The sequence below is a fragment of the Miscanthus floridulus genome, chromosome 7 (assembly GCF_019320115.1).
Source record: "Miscanthus floridulus cultivar M001 chromosome 7, ASM1932011v1, whole genome shotgun sequence".
NCBI lineage: Eukaryota > Viridiplantae > Streptophyta > Magnoliopsida > Poales > Poaceae > Miscanthus > Miscanthus floridulus.
Window position 1 is genome coordinate 88764342 of NC_089586.1, and position 19135 is coordinate 88783476.

The 19135-nt window shown below is 42.8% G+C and overlaps 3 protein-coding genes across 4 annotated transcripts; 1 reads left to right on the plus strand and 2 right to left on the minus strand.

The window, feature by feature from the left end:
• The first annotated feature begins 1263 nt into the window (after nucleotides 1-1263).
• On the plus strand, nucleotides 1264-6506 carry LOC136467246 (uncharacterized membrane protein At3g27390-like). The gene is made up of 11 exons (XM_066465863.1): nucleotides 1264-1641; nucleotides 1841-2003; nucleotides 2761-2869; nucleotides 2948-3140; nucleotides 3228-3364; nucleotides 3785-4073; nucleotides 4215-4321; nucleotides 4874-5018; nucleotides 5425-5623; nucleotides 5708-5948; nucleotides 6025-6506. The coding sequence occupies exons 2-11, from the start codon at nucleotides 1916-1918 to the stop codon at nucleotides 6272-6274; spliced, it is 1758 nt and encodes a 585-aa protein (XP_066321960.1). The 5' UTR covers nucleotides 1264-1641; nucleotides 1841-1915; the 3' UTR covers nucleotides 6275-6506.
• A 363-nt stretch (nucleotides 6507-6869) lies between these two features.
• On the minus strand, nucleotides 6870-9524 carry LOC136463733 (very-long-chain 3-oxoacyl-CoA reductase 1). Its single transcript, XM_066462713.1, has 3 exons — nucleotides 8757-9524; nucleotides 7823-7892; nucleotides 6870-7356 (listed from the first exon to the last, which is right to left on the minus strand). Exons 1-3 carry the CDS (start codon nucleotides 9407-9409, stop codon nucleotides 7099-7101), a joined length of 981 nt encoding a protein of 326 aa, XP_066318810.1. The 5' UTR covers nucleotides 9410-9524; the 3' UTR covers nucleotides 6870-7098.
• A 1612-nt stretch (nucleotides 9525-11136) lies between these two features.
• LOC136463734 (B3 domain-containing protein Os02g0598200-like) lies at nucleotides 11137-16831 on the minus strand. Of its 2 annotated transcripts, none has more exons than XM_066462715.1 (8): nucleotides 16655-16831; nucleotides 15327-16328; nucleotides 13686-14973; nucleotides 13160-13429; nucleotides 12940-13035; nucleotides 12644-12801; nucleotides 11666-11947; nucleotides 11137-11559 (listed from the first exon to the last, which is right to left on the minus strand). In XM_066462715.1, exons 2-7 carry the CDS (start codon nucleotides 16293-16295, stop codon nucleotides 11696-11698), a joined length of 3033 nt encoding a protein of 1010 aa, XP_066318812.1. In that variant the 5' UTR covers nucleotides 16296-16328; nucleotides 16655-16831; the 3' UTR covers nucleotides 11137-11559; nucleotides 11666-11695. The 2 variants fall into 2 exon arrangements, with proteins under 2 accessions (XP_066318812.1, XP_066318811.1); XM_066462714.1 differs by having other exon boundaries at nucleotides 15267-16328.
• Nucleotides 16832-19135: the final 2304 nt, after the last annotated feature.

A 19135-nucleotide genomic window follows, 5' to 3' on the forward strand; every position in this document is an offset into this window, starting at 1 on the left:
CCATATGTGACTTCGATATGAGATTTACTTTTATCGTGGCGGGGTGGCCTGGCTCAGTCCATGATATGAGGGTATTTAAAGATGCAATTGAGAAATATGGAGACAAGTTTCCACATCCACCTCAAGGTATTGACGTGTTCTATTCTGTCTTCTTCTCTCATTTTTTCAATACTTTGCATGTCTTACATTAAAAAATATTAAATGTGTAGGCAAGTTCTATCTTGTCGACTCGAGGTACCCAAATCGATCGGGTTATCTTGCACCGTACAAGGGTCAAAGTATCATCTCCTAGAGTATCGACAAGGCCCAATGCTAAGAGGTAAAAAAGAGCAGTTTAATTATGCACACTCTTCACTTCGTAATGTCATCGAGCGGTCTTTTAGAGTTTTGAAGATGAAGTGGAGGATTTTGTTAGATCTACCAAGTTATCCGATGCCAAAGCAAAGTCAAATAATTCTTGCATGCATGGCATTTCATAATTTCATTCGAGGTAGTTTTTTGGGATGAGGACTTTGATTTGTTTGATAATGATGAAAACTATGTTCCATTCACCGAGCCATCATCTTCTGAAGCAAATGTTGCTAATACACGATACGGGGACAAAGATCAAACCATGAATTAGTTTCGTGATTGGATAGCTGATGATTTGTTTAGTAGATCATAGCTGTGATGGGTTTTAAGTGTATGGACAAATTTTTGAATGTATGAGCATTTTTTTGAATGTATGAGCAGTTGTGATGTATGAATGTATGAGCATTCTTCCATTTGGCCAGCAGCGCAGCCATCATCTTCTGAATGTATGAGCATTCTTCCATTTGGCCAGCAGCGCGTCCAGCAGCACGGCCAGCAGCTGTATAATCTTCATCTCAACAGGGGCAATATTGTCTTTATACAACTACATTAATAAACTTTAGTTCCTGAAACCAAATATGGTACGGACTAAACTTTAGTTCAGAGACTAAACTTAGTCCGCGGACTAAAGGAACCAAACAGGCCCAGTACGTGAACTAAAAGTGAACTAAAGTGGTGTTTGGTTCCTTAAACTAAAATGAACTAAAGTGAAGAGATATGGCAATAAATGAGAGGCATGGCTATCCCAACACCTTTTATTTTTAGTCTAGTTTTGTGAACTAAAGAACTAAAAAATTTTAGTCTATTTTTAGTCAAGTGTTTGACTGTTTAGTTCAATGTAGATTTGAGTCAAAACACCCTGGAACCAAACATGTAGATTTTAGTCACAACACCCTGGAACCAAACATCCCCCCTTAGTACGGACGCCAGTTATCTCCCTCCCCCTGTATCCTTCCCAGCAAAGGCGAGACAAGTGAAGGATGCATCTGGCCGACGCCGACCACTGCGCAGTGGGCACTCCGGCACTGGCTCCTTCCTTCCCTGATCCCTCGTCCTCCTCGGCCTGCCTGCCCCGCCTGCTGCAGCTGCAAAGCCCCCGGCTCCGCTCTGCTCGCCAGCAGCACCAACTTCCACTTCCGTTCCACCAGCAAAGCGAGCTCCTTTTTACTCCCCAAAATCTTTGAATAAAAAATCGCGCAAGCAACCTCGCTCCACCGGCCTCCCGCAGTCAGGTCAGGTCAGGTCCCAGCCCACGCAGCATTTGACAGCGCGAGGCGATTGCCCAGTCAGGTCTGCCTTTTCTTGGTTACTTTTTCCTTTGATTTTGTTTAGTTCAAAGCCCATAACCACCGGCAATCTAATCTCCAGGCCCCGGTGTGGGTTTCCTCTTGCAAGCTTCTTAGTTGCTTCTGGGCGCCAGTTTCAGTTACCCTATCTCCGGTGTGGGTTTGATGAGGGGCATTCACATTTTTATCTCCCCGTTTTGCAGTCTTGGGGTGGACGGCTTTGATTGTCTTCGAAGGAAGGGAGTGTGCTTGTGAGAAGCCTTTGACCAAGGTTGTCAATGGAGTCTGGGATTTGGGCATCTGTTTGGAGCTTCATCAAGTTCCTGCCTTTCTTCTTTGCGCTTCTCCTCCTCGGCATCATCAAAGGTGGACAGAACGCTTGCTCTGTCAGTCCATTCTTCTCTCCTTTTTTTTCTTAATAAAAGTATGGAATGTAATTGTATTAAAGGATGGTTTCACACGGCTGTGTCCTTGTTTCGTAAATTCAATCAATCAGTTCACGTGGTGTGTTGCATTTGCTAGTCCTATGCTAAGAATGGTTGCCGATTGAGCTATTCTGGTTCTGCTTGTACTGATGCTTGGTTGCTCCTTCAAACCATTGTTGTGGGCTTCAGTAATGAACAATGATGTAACCTGGTTGCCTTGATTTGGCTTGCATAAATGCTCATATCACCAATGAAGTAGTCCATTTATGAGTTGATATACACTCCCTTTGATAATAAGGGAGCAAATGGTGTAGTACATATAGGTATATCAATACTTTCTGCCTAACTTTTATTGGCAGAGTATTGACTTTATGAATATTGCTCGATCTGCCTGGTTCTTTTTTTTTTTTGGCATCTGCAGATTTATTCATGCCGTAGCTTTTACTTGTTATTTGTGCCATTCTGCTTGATAGGGGCAATAGACTTATTTCTGCAGTGTTTTGCAATCAGAATATCTAGGGATATGAATTGAACTGTGCACATGAGATTTTGGATTAATTCTAGAAAAAATAGTGTTCTGATTGTAAATGTTAATACCTTGGCTAGCCTACATTTCATGGACTGTTTGAGTACTTGGTAATTATTGTTGATCTCAGTTCCTATTGGTCTATCGATTCATGCTAATCTTGCCAATCCAGGTGCTTTGTTTGGCCCATGGGCATGGCTCGTCATGACAATTGGAATCTCCGCACTTATTCTAGGCTTGTGGCCTATGCATGTGATTTGGACATATTACTGCATCATCAGGTAGCGTTTGCAGTCCTGAAAGGAAAGTAATGGAATGTAGTGTATTTGGATGTGCTTATCACCTTTTTATGAAAGCAGAACCAAGATGGTAGGACCGGTCGTAAAGTTGCTGCTTCTTATCGCTGCAACTGTGGTTTTGGTTCTATGGCTAATAATTGGCGTCGCGGGAAGCATCCTTGCTGGTTTGGCTTATGGCTTTCTAGCACCAGTAATGGCTACATTTGATGCAGTTGGGGAAGGAAAAGAAAAGACACTTGTTCACTGTTTTTTGGTACAATTTACTTGTAATGGTTTCATTCTGATATCTGTTTTGTGTGTACAATACCTGTTTCACATGGTTAGCTAACTGGAAATGCAGGATGGAACATGGAGCACTATCACAGGAAGCTGTACAGTAGTCAGGGACGTGAAAGACATGTTGGTACACTCATATTTTTCAATCATGGATGAAGTTCGTTTTCATGCACCTCCCGATGGCAAGCCATATGAAATAAGGTCTTAGGTCTACTTTCTTTCTGTTATTGTTTTCAGCCTTTTCATTCTTCCTTATAACTATATGTGTTAACAAGTGAGTTGTAATTGTACTAAATGAGTCATTACCTTCATCTGGTACTCTAATTAAAATATTCTGTCTGTTTGTTATCTTGGTTAGCTTTTCTTGCACATCATAAACAGTTCAGGTTAACAACAAGATACACTATAGTGTGGTCACAAGAAAGACCAGAAACACACAATTAATTCATACTTGAGAACTCGCTTTAAAAAGAAATGATATGGGGGAGTGTCCCATGTAAATTGAAGTTCAGTATCCTTTTAAATCTTGATCCGATCGATAATATTTAAACACCCTTGTAGTGATATTGTTTTAGTTGAGGAATTCTGCATGGCACAAAATAATTAACTTTGCAACCCCAGATTGCTACAAATTCCTGGTGCAATATTTGCTGCTGCTTGTGGGCTTGTAGTGGATGCAATAATGTTCACACTAATTGCCTTGTACAAGTTCCCTGTTATGCTATTCAAAGGATGGAAGCGGTTGATTGAAGATCTTGTTGGCAGAGAAGGACCTTTTCTTGAGACAGCTTGCGTGCCGTTTGCTGGTCTTGCAATTCTTCTCTGGCCATTTGCAGTTATAGGAGCTTTTCTAGCCTCTGTTATCTGCAGTGTTCCGTTTGGTGCATATGCTGCTGTGGTGGTTTATCAGGTATTGACAAATCTTTTTGGACTGGCAACAGAAAAATATCATTTATAGCATAAAGCTAGTATTATGATGAAATATTACCTGATTTAGCATGATAGATGTGGAAACGTGAAGCTTACAGTTGCAATCTTGTTTATGTGGCAGGAATCCTCACTTTTCTTGGGACTGTCTTATGTAATATCATCAGTATCCATCTTTGATGAATATACAAATGACGTACTTGACATGGCACCAGGATCTTGCTTTCCTAGGTACAAATGGTTTATTCTGTACCAAAATGTTGTCCTTGAATTGTACACCGAATAATACAACAACAACAACAAAGCCTGTCAGTCCCAAGCAAGTTGGGGTAGGCTAGAGTTGAAACCCACCAAGAGCTCCAAGTCACGGTTCAGGCTCATAAATAGCTGCTTTCTAAGCACTCCTATTCAAACATAGATCTCTAGGTATATCCCAAGCTTTCAAATATCTTTTTATTGCCTCCCCTATGTCAATTTCGGTCTACCTCTACCTCTCCTCACATTATTAGCTTGGCTTAGGACTCCACAATGCACTGGTGCCTCTGAAGGTCTCCTTTGACATGGCCAAACCACCTCAACCGATGTTGGAGAAGCTTTTCTTCAATTGGTGCTACCCCTAGGCGGTCACGTATATCATCGTTCCTAACTCGGTCCATTCTTGTGTGACCACAAATCCATCGAAACATACGCATTTCTGCAATACTCAGTTGTTGAACATGACGAATCTTTGTAGGGCAACACCGAATAATACAAGTTACTCAAAATTTCACTTTCCATGACTAGGTTTAAATATAGGAAAAATGAAGCTTCCTCACATGGTGGTTCTCTCTCGAGGCACGGTTCATCCAAGGACAAGCATGATCGAAAGAAAGCTCCTCAGCACGTAACATCATTTAAAAGTAGCTTTGATGAGTTCAATCCATTCAAGGTGATCTTTTTCTGGAAAACTGGCAAAAGAAATTTCACTGTGTTCCCAGTACATAAAAATTCTCTATACTGACACTGGCCCATGCTCCATTTAGATTACTTTTATTGTATTCTACTACCTCCGTTACAAATTATAAGATGTTTTGACTTTTCTAGATACATAGCTTTTGCTATGCACTTAGATATACACCATGTCTAGATTCATAACAAAAGCAATGTATCTAGAAAAAGGCAAAACGTCTTGTAATTTTGGAACTGAGGGAGTATTATGGTGGGGCTATACTTTTTGTAGAGTTTAGATATTATACTATGAGATTTTATAATCTCATTTAAAATTTAAAAGCATGCTACGATTCTTTGGTGTTTCGAAATTTGTGCAGTATAACTGATTTAGATGTGTTGCTTAGTTGCTAGATCACCTTTTCATAGAGTGTAAGCACCGTGGCAAGGATCTGGTCGCTGAAGGAGTGATAACCCCAAAAGATATAGAAGGAACAAAGGCAGGCAAAGCTAGCACTGGAGTACTTAATGTTGGGTTACCAGCATATGTTATCCTTAAGGCCCTCCTCCGATCTGCCAAAACCAATTCTGATGGTCTGATTCTAAGTGAGTAAGAGTACCTTTCTTCGCCACTAAAAGAGGTTTATGGTACCTTTTATGACCTGCGAGACTTTCCTGTGAAATATGCAGGTGATGGATCTGAGATAACATCTGACAATAGGCCTAAGAGTAAAATCTTTGAGTGGTTTTTTGACCCTCTGATGGTCATCAAAGATCAAATCAAAGCTGAGAACTTCACAGAAGAAGAGGAAGCATACCTTGAGAAGCAAGTGCTCTTGATAAGTGATCCAAAGCGCATCAAGGAGAATCTCATTCGGCTTCCACCATTGAGTGAGCGAAAACAAGCAGAAATAGAAGCATTTGCTCGAAGGTACTTCCTTTCATCACTCCTTTTCAATCACTAAAGAAAAAATAGTCCTTTCTGACCCCGCTGATCCTACTGCAAGGTTGCAAGGGATCACAAAGTCGATATCAAGGTACCCCACAGCCAAGCGCCGTTTCGACGTCCTTGTGAAGGCTCTTTCAGAAGAGCTTGCGAGGACAATGGGTGGTAATCAATCTGCCAATGGGTCTCAAGTCCGGAAGATGAAAAGTGGCATCGTCCGAATGCTTAGCCAGAGATCACTAGGGAAAACAACAGGCATCCGTGGAGATGATCATGAGGCCCAGCTGACAAGTGATGGTCTAACTTCATGATGTTTCGGAGGTGTTCAACTGTAACCTTAGTTTTCTTGTAAAAAAAATGTAACCTTAGTTTTGATGTTTTGGAGATGTTCAACTGTAACCTCTACCTTTTCTGTGTTATTTTTGCTAGCTGGATACAAAGAACTGACACTTCTGTTTGAAGAGGATGAGTTGTTTGTTTTGAGGACTGTATCTGGACAACACTGTAGTAATACTTTGTGATAGAAAGCAAAAGATTTGATTCGCAATAGTACCACTAGTTACATGTCCACGGTCGTTCCTGCTGAATTGGATGCCCAACGAACATTTTTACAGTTCTTTGCCCGCACAAGACTGTCTTTGCGTGCTTGTGTTCAGTTATTTGCAGAATTTTCCATAAACAGTTACAAATGATCTAACACTGCCGAAAACCAGTTACAAACGATGTAACACTGCTGAAAACGATAGTTCAAGACAAATGGAGAAGCGAGAGTATTGAATAATCCATAAATAGCACTATCATGAGGTTTTAGTGTGGCAAACTTTGTTTACAGAAAATTCCATTCGAAGACACGTGCGGGAAAAGAAACTTCACAAAAATGTGAAATGGTTCAGAAAAACATCTGAGTTACACAACTTCTTCAAGTTAATTTCATTCATCATTACTCGTATTAGTGTTACATTTTGAATTGAAGAATCATAGTTTTTAACATCATAACGGTGGATGGAACAACGACATTCTCGATTTTTCAGACTCAGGAGGCAATGGTAGCTAATAAAGTGACTACAGCAAGGCACATGTCTACTACAGGTGATGAGGAAATGTGCGAATCTGAACATGCATTCTGAAACATCAATCACAGTGCCTTCTTCTTGGCGTCCTTGGCCAGCCCCTTCTTGCGGATCTTCATGCACATGCCCAGGCGCACACTGTCGATAAGGGACTCGGGAAGAATGGAGATCAAGAACCACAGGACAGAGTGTGGCCAGTACGGTGTGCACCTAGGCTCGTATCCAATGTGACGAACAGCAGCACAAGCATAGGTATCAGCAGATGGGACCATGAAGGAAGACTTCCTGATGGATGCCATCTTTGTCGCCACGTATAGGGGCACCTGAATAGATTGAAGAAGTTATTGAGTGCAAAAGTTCATAGGGAATACAGCATATAACTGACAAGACCGATGCAATTATTTGCAAAAGCACTAAATCTCCAATTGATCAAGAAGCATTATCAAAAAGGTAGACACAAATCAGTTGAACAGATAAACACGCTTAACCAAGTTTAGTAGAACACGTGAAATGATGATTCGAGATGGTTAATTTTAGATGTTTGGAAATTTCAGAACCACTTCAGTATGTGAGGACTAACATGAAGCTGAAACAACAACTAGAGTGGTTCACCAAAATTTCTTTTAGTTCTTTAGAAAGAGAAAAGAGATCTAGAAACTATAGTTGAAATGGAAAATTTGAATTTGGTGAGAGACAATAAATCATTTCAATAGCACAAAACTAAGTTAACTATAGAAATGGTTGATAATTCGAGACAAGATACATTAGATGCAAAGAGAGATTTGTTACCTGGCATTGCACATCAATACCCTTGCTCTTGTACTCAACATAGAGGCATCTTGAGAATTGGTCAACATACCTGGGAAATACAGAAGATAACATTATTTTTAGCGTGCACTTAGTAAGTTGAAGGGAATGTGTGCATCTGCCTAATTACAGTTATTTAAAAAAAAAAGAATTACACCGTACAGACTCAAAGGTTCACAACACACGCACACTCACCCCTATGAAAGATTCATCATGTTCGCATTTTTCAGCTAAGTATGTAGTGCATAACACAAAGATACACAAACAAAATAGGTCAATTGCTCATTTAACAGCTGTTGCGTGCATGTATGTTACATGGCAATAATTGATTATTTATAGGTTTTCAACTCTTCATCCAATATGTACTAGATCACAGGATAATACAGCCCAACTATTCCATGAGCTCTAATTATAGTTCTTATTATGTATACAGAAATTAGTACGCCTAACTGTCAAAGTTCTTTGCTTATGTGTAGCTTACTGATTGCAGTTAGCTATCTTTTCATTTCCCCTAAGGAGAAGGATCATACGTCAGATCAGGACATTTCAAGTAATCCTAGACTGATGCAATTTCAGTACCCCAACTAATTCTAGCATATGAATGAACATCTAACTAACTCCCCCTATGATTGCATCAGAATCTGGCATGACCAACACGCAAGCTAAGAATTCACACCGAAGGCGTTTCCTCTAATCCCCCGATCCCAGTCTTGCTACAATTGTTCCCAAACCAAGTAGGCAAGTACAGACAGGCAAGAAAGACGTGGTGGTCCTTTGTTCTCAATCAGTCAATCCTACTACTACTACCTCCATCTATCCTACAATCGAGCCAATTTAAGCTATAGCCTGTACAACTGCGGCAGTAAATAGCCAAGGATACAGCAGTAATTCGAGAGCAGGAAACCGGAGAACTCACGCTTTGGTAGCGGCGTAGACGGAGTAGAGCGGATCGGAAGGCATGACGGAGGCGGAGCCGGAGCCGATGTTGACAATGGCGCCGCGCTTCCTCTCGACCATGCCTGGCAGCACGGCGTGCGTGACCCGAGTGACGCCCTCGACGTTGACCCGGATCAGGCTGCGCATCAGCTCCTCGTCCACCTCGTGGAAGTAGCGCGCGTACGGGTAGGACAGCCCGGCGTTGTTGACGAGCACGCCGACGTCGAGGCCCCGGATGGAGTCCTTGAGCGCCTCCACGCCGGCCGCGAGCCCCTCGCTGGCGAAGTCAAGCACGAAGGTCCGCACCTCGGGGACCTTGGGGTGCTTGGCCTTGATCTCGGCGGCGACGGCGGCCAGCTTCTCCGGGTTGCGGCCGACGAGGACGAGGCCGAGCCCGGCGGCGGCGAGGCGGAAGGCGATGGCGCGGCCGATGCCGTCGGTGGCGCCCGTCACGACGGCCCAGGCGCCGTAGCGGCGGCGCAGGGGCTTGCCCGGGCGGAGGAACGCGGCGTAGACCCAGAGCGCGAAGCGGACGGCGGCGCGGAGTGCCACGAGGAGGCCCACGGCCGCCAGCGCCAGCGCCCACGCCGGCTGCGCGCGGAGGAACTCGGCGTGAGCGCACGTGCCGGCCATGGCTGGCGTCGTCGGATTTTGGGGAGCTGGAGGAGCTGGATCACTGGCGGTCGATGCGTTGCGGGTGTGCCTGCCCGGTGTCGCGCTTTGGACGGGACTTATAAGTGGGACGGCCTTTCTCCGGCGGTGGGTGGAACTGGTGTACCAAGACTAACCGAACACGGACTGAAATCTCTCCTTAGTAGAGTTCGTATCGACGGACAGATTTCAAATTGGATTTTAAGAAATTTTGGCAGTGGTATTTTTATTAGAAAAAAAATATAAAAATAGATAAATATTCGTTGCTGACTTGATTGCATTTTTTTTAGAGGACGACTTTGATTGCATTCTCAACAGACAATTTTCAAATTGGATTTTATAAGAAGCTCGTGGAGTGGTACTCTACTACTCTTATTAGAAATACAAAATTGAATAAATATTCGTTGCGGAATACAAAAAAAAAAGCATTGAGTCAAAGTAGCAATCTTTACATGGGATGGATCATAAGTTCATAACATAGCAGGGGATTTCAGAATAAAGTACATACACACACCCTCCCTCACGCCACACTCTTTGGACACGTCAAATTCATCAACGGAACCGTTGACGTGTGTGGTAGGCTCACCGCCCAGCCCAGTCAGCCGGTTTGCGTGCGGACTGCGAACTGAATTTGCAGAAGAACTGCGACTGCGACTGCGAAGGCAAGCAGGCCAGCAGCGGCAGGCAGAGAACAAAACGCAGGTAGGGTTGACGTTGGCTGGCATCCGGAGGCCGGAGCAGATGCAGATCAGAGGCAACCCGAGTCCACGGTGCATCGGGCGCATCTTGGCTCTGCTGTAGTAAACTGTGGAGCGGCCGAGAGGGACTGCGGCAGCCTGAGTGCTGAGCTCGACGATGGGGACAGCGGGGCTGGCAGGCAGGTTGGGTTTGATGAGCTGAAATTAAAACACCGTTGGGGATGTGGTCGCCGGTGGCGGGCGGAAATCCCAACCCCTCTCACCCTCTGCACCGCACGGGCACGGGCGCACGGCCCCGTCCCGCCCTGCTCTGTGCTCGCTGTCCGTCGAGTTCGAGTCGAGTCGAGGCGTCGTGCTGAGTGCCAGACTGCTGAGACGCCAGCGGCCAGCGGGGAGTGGCGTTGCGAGCCGTGCCGGGCACTGGCACTCTGGCAGTGGCAGCATTAACGCACGCGCGGCGCGGCCTCATAAAATCGGCTTCAATCCGGGCAGGGGCAGGTGGGAGAGGGAGAGGGGATCGATCAATGCGGGCGGCTAGCGGTAGCAGTGGCAGCGCGTGGGCGTTGGGCAGCCACCGGCGCGGACGGAGACGCCGAGTCGAGTCTTGTCGCCGCGAATCGTTTAGCGATGACGTCGCTTCCGTAATCAGGATGGTTTGGTTGTCCAACGCGTCCGCGCGCGGCGGTCAGCAACTGTGCTTTGCTTTCCAGTCCAGCGTTTCCACCCGGCCACGGGCCACCGCCTCCACGGCACAGGACAACAGATGCGATGCGAGCATCTGTGGCTTTTATTTGAGGACAGCAAGAACATAACCCTGTGCTATCACTGTCACGGAACAACGGAAGGCTCATTTACAAGGTTTATTACCATCACAGTCCATGCGCTGCGGCTCAACATCCTCGTATTGCATGCATTTTCTCTAGGAAAGCATGCTTAACCTTGTCGCAACTCGCAAAGTATATATATCAAGGATTTTAATTAGGTGTAAAAACGAATCCATAGAGGCAAGAACAATAGTGACAGTAATATTATATATAGAAATCTTTATCAAGTTCAGTCATGCCATGGTCGAAATATTACCAGGGTCAGGCAGCAGAGAGCAAAAGCGACCCTGTCCAGCGCATGTGATCTTAACCGCCTCATCGCTACATCGTCACGGTTCATGGTTATGGTTACACGCTACTACACTACACAGAACAAACGTATCAGTTCCAACGACTGATAAATATGACAGGTGCAGGTGCAGTCCCAGGCTCCCAGCCTGCCTGACTTCTAGAGTTCTAGGATGTGGATCGTCAAAAGTTCACCAGTCACTGCCCACGCAGAAATGCCAGATCCACATGGTTTTCCCACGACTTCCTGCAAAAACGGCAGATCCACATTGTATTCACACGATCTGCCTAGTAGTTCGACTGAAGCATGCTTTCCTGAGGCCTGCACACTCGCAAGTCGCAAAGGGTTATTATGGAAAGAACAGAAGAGTCAGCTATTGTCTCAGTTGATTGATTGATAGGTAAAAAAATCACAAAGTTTAGCCCACCTAAGAGAAGTGCACCGATGAAGTGGGATTTTAAATTTTAGCACGCATTCGGACAGAGTACACCGGCTCATCATCGTCTGACTCCTTAATAAGCTCGCAGACATCCCCGGTCTGGAGGTTGTTTGCTGCAACAAAATGTTTCCAGCCCGCCGTGAAGCCCACAAATATTGGGCTGTCATGGTAAATAATAGGCCATAATCTCTTCATGGCATCCTTCAGCATTATAATATTCCAATGATGCCTTCTCTGTCTAACTGCACTGGAAAGCGACTTGGATAGGTCCTGGGGGAATATTGATCAGAAACACCTTCAGCGATGTGATCAGAAACTTACTTAAGAGCTTAGAAACTATGAACAGGTGAATGAGGCCAACGAAGCATCAAACTGGAATAATCTAATAGCCCCAACAAATATGGACGGAACTGTCATCAGAACAATATTTAGAGAGATAAAATCTAATATTGTTAGACATCAATACTTATTACAGCATATACTCTATAAGCAGTCTTAAAGCAAGTGCTACAAATCCGCACACCATGATCTCAGCAGATCAACATGTTTTACAACAACCTATTGAGGGATTTAGGCAACTAGAAAGATTATGAACTTCAGGTCCAAACCCCGTAAGTATAAAAAGGCGTTACTCTACAGTTTTTAAACAGTTCAAGTGATGCTAGTATTGTGGCCCCATTAAATTGTATGCTTCCATTTGCACAATCCACAACCTCTACATCATCATGGCCACAATAACAACCATCCATTGTTCAAAACCGTCAGTAATTGAATAATATTAAATTAGTGAATATTCGGTCGCTGTTTGTGGGGGTTTTTTTTTTGGTGAGTCCTTGGGGAGCAAGAGGTCACAACTCCATAATTCTTCCTTTTTGCAAGGATGCTTTTGATTGCACCAATACGAAAGTACAAAAGATATACAGGCATTAGTGAAAGAAGACTATTTATGGAATCTGCACAACTCACAAGCCATTTCTGAGTGGTATCAGGAATGCACAGTTGCGAGTTGATCTCTGGTGGAGAATGATAATCCAGCTTCAGAATTTCGTCCTTCATAGGCAACAAAGGCTCTGGGACCTCAGTGTTACTAGACATTCTACTTTCCTGTTTGGAGGAAGGATGTTCTGCATGGATTAATCCAACAGACTAATTAGAAACATGTTATCCAATCAGAAACCCACTCTTTAATTTTATATACAAACAAAACAAGTTACCCACTCTTTAATTTTACATTGAAACAAAACAAGATAAAATAAGCTCACCTGATTTGTTGGCACGTAGAACAATGTTGCAACTTTTGCTGCGTACACTCACTGGCTCCACTTGATCCATTTGGATTTCAAATTGAACAGTAGTTCCTACCAAACATAGATTCAATAATATGCTATAAACAACAATTATCTCCACAATAAACAACCAAGAGAACTTTAAAAGAAAAACAGTTGAAGTAATAATACTAGAAAGTTAAGAGCGCATCCCCACCTTTTCCATTGACATTATGTTCGATCTCTTTCGTGCTACTGCTGCATTTGGATATTTCGTCAGGACTTGAGGTTTTCTCAATGGGCCCAGTGAACATTGATTCAATAAAGGCACAACTTCCTTCAGACCCAATAGGGGTTAGTCCTGGTGCACCATCCTTACCTGGAACTACAGGGTTCGCACACAGCGGGACATTATTACTTAGGCTATGTACAATGCTTCCCATAGGTTCCAATCCTTCCCCTTTTGCTTCAAGTAGAACAGAAGCACCTATAGAATGATGTAGAAATTAGTTATTTCTACTACAAAAATCATTTACCTCCACGATAAACTCTTTTTTGAATGAAACAGCACAACTCGTATCCACCTCAATGCATGTGTATTGGAGTGGATTAGGATGTAAGTTTAATTTCCACCCTAATCCACTCCAGCACATGTGGATTATGTGGATTGAGGTAGATACGAGTGCATCCAAACAAACCCTATAATGGTAGCAATCATAAAAAAATTATGAGATGAATCAGACCTCCATCTTTCTCATTGATGCTATAGTCGATCTCTGTCCCATCGTGTCCGCAATTGGTTACTCTATCAGCACTTGATGGTTCTTTGATGGGCGTGGTGAATATTGGTTGGACACATTCATGATTGCCCTCGGAACAAATGTACTCATCTACAGGGTTTAGTTCAATTGAACCATAACCATCAACCAACATGCTGTCATTTTTTTGTGGGTTTTCAGGTTCAATCGGTACAGTGCAATCAAGAGATGCTTGATTGTTCACAACATCCTTCCTCCACTTCTCCAAGCAGCGAAAACCTCCAGGAGCTTCATATTTTCTGTAAAAGTTTTGGATAATGTTCGTCTTGCTATGATTATGATAATCTACCACAGGCGTGATAGAATCTAAAGGAATGGCATTTGTTCTTTGCTTTCTTCCTAAATCTTCATCTGAATCATGTAAATCCAAGAGATCTGTAGCAGTTATAATTATTTGAGATCTTGTTTTTCCTTCGCTGCATGTTGTTGAAATGGACTTGGTTCCGCACTCAATTTCAGGGGAACTCCCCTTCTCGTCAGCTAGTACAACTGAGGGTCCATTCCCAATGCCACTCTGAGCTCTTATAGGGTCTTCATTGGTATTAACAGCCACAAGACTTGTATCTGAATCTGCACCTGATGTGGCTAGCTTCATTGTATCCCCATTTTCATGCTCCAAAGGTTCAGAATCTTCAGAATCTATAAGCATAATTAGTGTTTTTCCTTTGCTGCACAGTGGAGAAGTACCCTTTGTTTTGCACTGTGGATCAATCAAATTTCCATTGTTATCTTGTGCCACTAGTCCAGATCCAACCACATGTTCAACTGGTTTAGGGTATTTTTTTGTATTGTAAGTCACATGACCAGTTTGAGGCACTTTGGTCCTGGGATTTTCGCCAGAAACATAGTTTCCATTATCTATGTTTTCTGAACTACCATTGTTCAAGACCAAATCATCAGGTGACATATTACTCCATGTCTGTTTCTTTCTTTCACCTTTAGTTGTGCTCTCAGCATTGAAGTAGAGTCTTTCACTAGAGTCTGTACCAAAAACCCGCACAGAAAATGTACTCTCAGCAATATACTCAAACAACAGAAACTCACCCCATTTAATCAAATGGTTTGAAACAAAAATATCCCATCCCTGATCAAAAGCAAGGGAACCAGCGACATTCGATACCATGACCACTGAACATTTTCCTTCTGAATCTTTAAGAAATACAAGATGATTAGTCAAATACTCCAATCTGGGTGCAACAGTTAGTGGTATCACCTGCACAAATATATGCATGTACATGATGTTTGGTAGGAACCATGACATAACACAAAGAAAAGAAAAGGATACTATAATGAATCCAGACATGTCAAAAAAATGATATAGCACTACATGCTGTTTTTATCTAATTAAAAGGGCGCGAATGTAAAAAAAAACTAGCCCAAGCTGTGGAATCGGCATGTATTCAGACCATTTTTTTTCTACCTATTAATGAAATGATACACAGTCCTCCTGCGTGTACGAGAGAAAAAAAGAACTGTAATGGAAAGCAGCAAGAAATAAAACCATACCATAAATTTCTCGAAATTGTTGCACATGACTTTAAAAAATGCGAATGAAGCCTGATTAACCTTTTCCTTGCCGCAGCTAAATATTTTCATTTCCTTCATCTTGGCACCGTGAATCTTCTTATCACTATCATTGCACTGCATCTTCTTTTTTCTCTTCAATTGTGTGTGTGGTAATTTCCTCTTCCCTAATTTATAGTTAGAGTGACTTGATATATCCATCTTCTCGTTGGATACATCAAGTGGCACATTTCTCCTATTCTGTCGGTCATGTCTCATCTTAATCTCCATGCTCTCAGTGGTCCTCATTTTCTTCTCTTTAACAGCAGATGTGATTGGCGCAGTCTCCTTCTCACTGTTGGTATTGTTTGGCCTTTTCCTTTTCTTTTCTTTATCACAAAATGTTGTGGACACCTTCCCCTTGTTCACTCCACTATCATAATTCCTCATCTTGCTGTCATCAGCCTGCATCTTCTTCTCTCTGTGTGTTTTGTTCAGCTTTTCCTTATTCTTCTCCTTCTCAGATAATGTGGTTGACACCTTCTTGCTCTTCACCTTACTATCAGAGTTACTCATAATCCTCCCTTCCTCGCCAGCATCCCTTTGCGTATTCTTCCCAGTGCTGGCATTGGGAAGTTTTTTCTTACTCTCCTTCTCAAGGGATGCAGTGTTGACCTTTTTCTTACACTTTATCTTATTGTAGTCATTCGATATAATCGTCATTTTCTTGTCCAGGTCAACACCCATCATCTTCTTCTTGCTGTTGGTTTTGTTCAGGTCATCCTTTTCCCTCCCCTTCTCACATAATGCGGCAGGCACCCTGCTCTTCTTTATCCTTTGGTCCCCATTCCGTATGTCCCTATCCTTCCCATGGTTGGCACTGCACAAATGCTCCTTTTTCTTCCTCTTCTCTGTGAAGGCATCAGCGGACGTCTTCGTGTTCTTTACCACAGTGTCATCATCCCGCATCTCATCATTGGCACTGCCGTGACTCGGCTTCCGGCGGGCCGAATCAGGAGCAGAGCCGATCATCCCCACCAATATTTCGTTTCCTCCTCCCCTGATCTAAGGATGACACCACCAAAAACACCAAAAAAAAAATTGATCAGGCACTAGAGAAAGTCATCAAGACCAACAGCAATAAGGTTACTAGTAAAACAAAGACGCAAACCCTCCAAAAAAAATGACTGCAATGCAGAAATTTCTACATCGAGAAAAAACCCCATCAAACTCCGCTGAAACCACATTAAACATATCCAAAAAAATCAAAGTCCAGAAAACAAAACAAACAATACCATCCGATTTTATTATACCACAAACTGATCGAACACAAATCCGAAACGAAATCAATAAACTCGAACTCTAGAGTTCCGGGAAAAGTAGAAGAATACCTGTGCAGATGATCAATAAAGCCCGATACGCTGACATTCAAGACATGTCGCCGATCAGATCGCCTGCCTGATGAGACGACAGTAAAATGCACCTTCTTGTTGAGTTGATTGGTCGAAGAAGACTTCGATCGCTGCGCTCCAGTGGTGCCGCGCCGGTACTTCCCCGCGGAGTAGTCGAGGTTCAAGACTAGGGAAGGGGATAGGATCATAGGAAGCAGAACTGGAAGACACCGATGGGTTCACGTGGACCCCGATCCTCGAGTACCTCGGATGGCCGACGCGTGGAGCTCCCTGTGATCGAACGCGCGCGAGATGGAGCACCTCCCGCGTGGGCGTGGCTCGTTCGTTGCTCGGCTCGCTCGCGTGGACGAATCAGCTCGCACGACACTGGCTGCCATGAATGCGGCTTGCCAGACCAGTCATGAATGCGGCTTGCCAGGCCCCAGCCCTTGATCTTCCACCGCTGCCGCCGGCCGCCTCCTCTCTAGTCCAGCCCTTGATCTTCATGCTGGGCGTGAGAAGAGAAACTAGAAGCTTGCGTTGAACACCAATCTTTGCCTGTTTACCACGTTAATTTTATGGCAAAATTAAAATATGGGTAATACCAATATTAGAGCAAACCAATATTTTGATAAAGCAATCAAAGTTGGTACTGGGTTTGCTACCAGCAAAAAAGAAAAATATTGTTTTTGCCAAAATTTTGAAAAGAATTGTCGATGTTTTGACATCAAACCAATTGTATGCCAAATTGCCTATGTTTTGGTTGGTAAAAATTGGCTTTGCAATCAAGCAGGTCCTAGCCTCTTTCGCTTGAACAAAAAAATCTTAACGGCCTGTTTGGAATGCAGGATTTTTTTTCTATTCCTGCGTTTTTCCTGTGAAATTAAACTGATTCTTGTGAAATTCCTACGTTCCAAACTAAAGAGGCTCACCAACAGCAGAACAAGATGCCACACTAAGCCTATTTCACTAGGAAGCATATCAATACCGTGCCAAAGGGTCTCTAGCCTGGTGGTTCGAGCACCTGGGTAGCATCTAGCTGACCTGAGTTTGACTCTTCGTATGAGTGAATTTAAATAGGTCTAGAATAAAAAAATAAAAAAATAGGTTGGGTTTCGTGCTGACTTTGGTAAAAAAAAGTATATTAATACCGTTTTCGTACCGGTAGTCTGTATAAATGTTCGGTATATCTCTTGTACGTAATACCGATGGTTCGACTGGTACGAAGACATAGTCATTTCATAACGGTCTCAATATCAATCGATATTGATCATTACTTACTATTCTGACTAATAGCGCCCATAACGGTCATAGAGTACTAAGGCCTTGTTTAGATCGAAAATTTTTTCAACCTGATGAATAGTACCACTTTCGTCTTATTTGGTAAATATTGTTCAATCATGGACCAACTAGGCTCAAAAGATTCATCTCGTGATTTTCAACTAAACTGTGTAATTAGTTATTTTTTTTACCTACATTTAATACTCCATGCAAGCGTCCAAAAATTGATGTGATAGAGAGAGAGTGAAAAAACTTGGAATTTTGATGGAAACTAAACAAGGCCTAACTAAAAATCAAGCAATAATTCATTCGATGCATGAATTTGTTTTTTAGGTAGTAGATAAACAGCTGGCTTCATCCTCGCTCATAACACACTCATGCTTAAAAGTATACTACAAAAAGAGTGAGGAATCAGATTATATTATTACAAAGAAGTTCTCGCACTCATGCTTAAAACAGACTAAAAAAAAGACAAAAAATCATTTCGTAATTCTAAACATAATGGGTCATCCATAATAAGACGAAAAAAGGCCAAAGCCGATGTCTCCAGGCACCGATCAGCCTTGAATGTGCATTATTTCTTTTCTTAACTTCGCTGCAACTGACCCTAAAATCAGGACCAATATGTTCCCCTAAATAAGACCTACCGAACCGCACGTGTCAAAAACACTATCATTTCTAGTCATCCATAAGGACCAAAAGAAGACAGTCACCCCTGCTAGTAATAACAAGCTTGAATTTTTTTCCACACTACTTATACCAATTTCATGAATTTGTTGAGTTATAAGATAATATCTTATACAAAAACCTATGTATGTTTAGAATAAGTAATATATTATTTCCACCGTCCCAAAATAAATGACTTCGCTTGATTCAAATTTGTCTCAAAATACTTGATATTATAGTGTATCTTTCTCTTTTCCCAATATATTTTTTCTCTTTTCTCAGTACATATCTATCTTTCTTCTTCTTGTTTTTTTGTGCATCATACCTTTTTCACTCCACAAAAAAAATCTTGTGCCCTGCCCTATAGGCAGCATGTTCGCTTGTTGGTTTCAGCCAGAGCTTATCAGTCAGCCAACAGTGTTTTCCCCTCACAACAAACCAGCACCAGCCGGGCTTATCAGCCCAGAAACCAACCAGCGAACAGGGTGAAGGTCATCTATTTTAGGGCAAAGAAAGTATATCTCCTGCAACTAA

Coding starts and splice junctions, on each gene's coding strand:
- LOC136467246 (XM_066465863.1), top strand. CDS start 1,916: ATGGAGTCTGGGATTTGGGCATCTGTTTGGAGCTTCATCAAGTTCCTG. Junction 2,004..2,760: donor CCTCCTCGGCATCATCAAAG/GTGGACAGAACG, acceptor TTGCCAATCCAG/GTGCTTTGTTTGGCCCATGG. Junction 5,624..5,707: donor TTCTGATGGTCTGATTCTAA/GTGAGTAAGAGT, acceptor TGAAATATGCAG/GTGATGGATCTGAGATAACA.
- LOC136463733 (XM_066462713.1), bottom strand. CDS start 9,409: ATGGCCGGCACGTGCGCTCACGCCGAGTTCCTCCGCGCGCAGCCGGCG. Junction 7,893..8,756: donor GTCTACGCCGCTACCAAAGC/GTGAGTTCTCCG, acceptor TGTATTTCCCAG/GTATGTTGACCAATTCTCAA. Junction 7,357..7,822: donor GTATTGATGTGCAATGCCAG/GTAACAAATCTC, acceptor CAATCTATTCAG/GTGCCCCTATACGTGGCGAC.
- LOC136463734 (XM_066462714.1), bottom strand. CDS start 16,295: ATGATCGGCTCTGCTCCTGATTCGGCCCGCCGGAAGCCGAGTCACGGC. Junction 13,430..13,685: donor CATCAATGAGAAAGATGGAG/GTCTGATTCATC, acceptor ATCATTCTATAG/GTGCTTCTGTTCTACTTGAA. Junction 12,802..12,939: donor TCTACGTGCCAACAAATCAG/GTGAGCTTATTT, acceptor TAATCCATGCAG/AACATCCTTCCTCCAAACAG.